This window comes from Arachis stenosperma, chromosome 4 (genome assembly GCF_014773155.1).
Source record: "Arachis stenosperma cultivar V10309 chromosome 4, arast.V10309.gnm1.PFL2, whole genome shotgun sequence".
NCBI classification, from domain to species: Eukaryota; Viridiplantae; Streptophyta; class Magnoliopsida; order Fabales; family Fabaceae; genus Arachis; species Arachis stenosperma.
In genome coordinates this window covers 129,278,436-129,281,403 of record NC_080380.1, presented here as the reverse complement: position 1 = coordinate 129,281,403, position 2,968 = coordinate 129,278,436, and the positions used below count along the sequence as shown (strand labels likewise).

General features: G+C 27.9%; 1 protein-coding gene across 1 annotated transcript; it reads right to left on the bottom strand.

Moving 5' to 3' along the window:
• Positions 1-1,064: 1,064 nt before the first annotated feature.
• Positions 1,065-2,614, bottom strand: LOC130976556 (uncharacterized). Its single transcript, XM_057901446.1, has 2 exons — positions 2,346-2,614; positions 1,065-1,644 (listed from the first exon to the last, which is right to left on the bottom strand). Exons 1-2 carry the CDS (start codon positions 2,511-2,513, stop codon positions 1,132-1,134), a joined length of 681 nt encoding a protein of 226 aa, XP_057757429.1. The 5' UTR covers positions 2,514-2,614; the 3' UTR covers positions 1,065-1,131.
• Positions 2,615-2,968: the final 354 nt, after the last annotated feature.

Below are 2,968 nucleotides of genomic sequence, written 5' to 3'. Positions count from 1 at the left end.
ACAGTTATTTTCAGTCTGACGAATCAAAAACTAATCTGCAAGACATAATTTAAATCTTTGATACTTGTATACCGACTATTTAACAACTCAAATTAGTTACATTAATTTTAATTTAATAAATTGGAAATTTCAATTTTATAGTGTGGGTGACACGTTTTTTTTTTTTTTTGGTCATGAAAGACGGATTATTTAACTTGTTGCATTATATTTTTGAGCCCCTGAAATTGGCCCAATAGACTTCGTTTTATTATATTATTATTTTGTTCTTCTCAGGGCACAATTGACAATCGTTGGGCCAAAAGATCCATAGCTTATATTAGTTAGTTAATTAGTGTACAAGCCCTCTCTTACAACGAAAATAAAAAAGAAAGAAATAAAGCTAAAGCCCTCTCTCATAGTCTGAAGCTCTCAAATGTAAAATCTGGGGGTTTAGTTTTAATTAAGTGCCTATTCCAATGGAGACGCTAGGAATATTTTTTTATAAAAATTTTATTTAAAAGTGTGATTTATTTATGTAGTTAACTTTAAATAAACGCAATATTTTTATAACATATTAAAATTAAATTTTATAATTCACTATCTAATAATTAAAATAAAGCATCTTCACATAAAGATAATTATGTAGTCTTTCTTGAAGTATTCACCTTAGTTTTAACTTAGGCAAATATAAAATATTTAAATGTAGCAACAAATATAAATTTACTTAGTTATATGTTATGAGCTTTTATTTTTCCTAATCAATGAAATCGATCAAGAAAAAGAGAATCAAACATGAGTTCTTAAATTAAGTCCTAGTTGGTTTAAAAAACATTGAAATTGAAAAGAAAATTATTTTTCCAAGAGTTGATATAGTAGCTAGTTTAAGGTCAATCCTCGCATGCTACTCATTTTTCCATTTTGAACACGTCAATTATTTTTAATGAAAAATGTCATGATATATACCTGATGAATACTCCAATCGGCGTAGAAAAAAAATGTTTCTAATGAAAATAATTTCTAAAAAAAATTAGAGCGCTAAATATAATTATTTTTAATCTTAATTGTCATCGAATAATCTTGAAATATAACTGTAATTATATGCACACTTGCACAGCATTAATTACTTCATACTTTGTATCTTATGTTACATTATTATATTGATACATTGTTTATGGCTAAGTTGGAGACTTTACTAACAAAATCAAACTCATGCAACAAACAAACCAATCCCAATGAAGCTAAGAACACTGTGACAGGACCAAGCATCCACAGCATCAAAGGAACACTAACACAAAAAAATCTACTCCCAATTAGAGCGAATGTGAACCCTCTTTCTAGAATTGTTTGTGTGTAATTCCAAGACAAAAATTCTCCATGAGTGTTCATAAGAAAATTTGCATCAATTAAGAACCCTATGGCCATTGAGCTGAATAAGAAGCTAAGAACAAGGCATAGTGATGCTGAGCCATATTTTAGTGTTATGATATTGTCTGATTTTGAACCAAAGAATTTGCTGGTGAAGACTGAGTGCCTTGCACTATAGGCATTGTTGCTTAGAGCTGCCAAAGCCATGTTTATTAGAATGGTTATGGAAGCTATGAATATGGCTTCCATTAGAGTGTTTCTCATGCTTTGTACTGTTAGCATGTTCTTCTTATCATCACCCTGTACCAATTAATAACATCACAATTATTATCCCAATCTAATAATCAAAATTTTATTATTATTAGGAATTCAACTCAAGTAACTATGTTTGTTTCTTCTAACAAGAAATTTATTTATCTCTAATATTCAAATTTAAGGGTATTAAATGTAAACACACAAGTAATTTCTTTAAAAATAACTAATGATCAAGCAGTTAGTTCTTTTATTCACTTAAACAAATGTTAAAAGTTCGAATTTCATCTTATTCATGTACAGCTATTTATGAACTCGTGACAAACTCTAAATTGAACTAAGATTCGCAACAAATTAATCCTTAACTTGATGGATTGGAGATTATCGTAAATAAAAAAAATTTATCCATAAAATTTTACTAAAAGAACCTTTTCCAAAATTTTATTAAACATTTAGTCCTTAAAAAATATCAACGACTAGTTTTGAAGTAGACATGAATTAAGTCATTTAATTCAATGTTTATTTGACCAATGAATTTAGTTTTAAACATTGATGGTTATTTTATATTAGGAAAAACCAAATTAATGCGAGAAAAATTTGTGATCAACTAAAATGATGTTCATTCTATATCTACTAATTAAAATCCAAATTAAATTAAGTATGGATTCATTTTTGTATATATCCCTAACCAAATATACTCTACACATACATGCAATAATAATTATTGACACACAAATTAATAATAATACCTGGTTTAAGTTGAGACCCCAAGAAGTCCTCCTAAGTTTATTTAGTCCAAAAGTTGTACGTGAAGGTTTGTTCTTGATGCTATGGCAGAGATAGGCATGGTACCCTATTGTTATGAAGAGGCTCAAAGGAACCAATATGGTGTCCAAATAAACACCTATTCTCATCATCTTTCACTCTAATGAACCATGAAATTGAAAATGCATTCTTATATTAATGGGGTATGGGGATTTAGTGGGAATATCCCAACAATGCACCACACTTCCGTAAATAATGCCATAAATGAAAAGCATGATCAATATATATAAATGGGAGTAAATATCGTAATGTGATCATTGTTCTATTTAACTATTGTTAGTGCTATTTAAGTATTTATTGTTCATAATACTAGTGGAAATAGTAGTAATGGACACCAAACTTGACATGGAGGGTGAGTCACACTTTTTTTTATATGTAGTCAAGATATAAAAAATAGTATTCCAGTCTTATCCACTAATTAAGTCGGTTCGATCAATGGAAACTTTATTTCGGTAATAATTTTTTAATTTTTTAAATACGTATAAAAAATAATTTTTAATTAATTAATATTAACTAATTTTTTATCATAAAAATATTTTTTATTAAC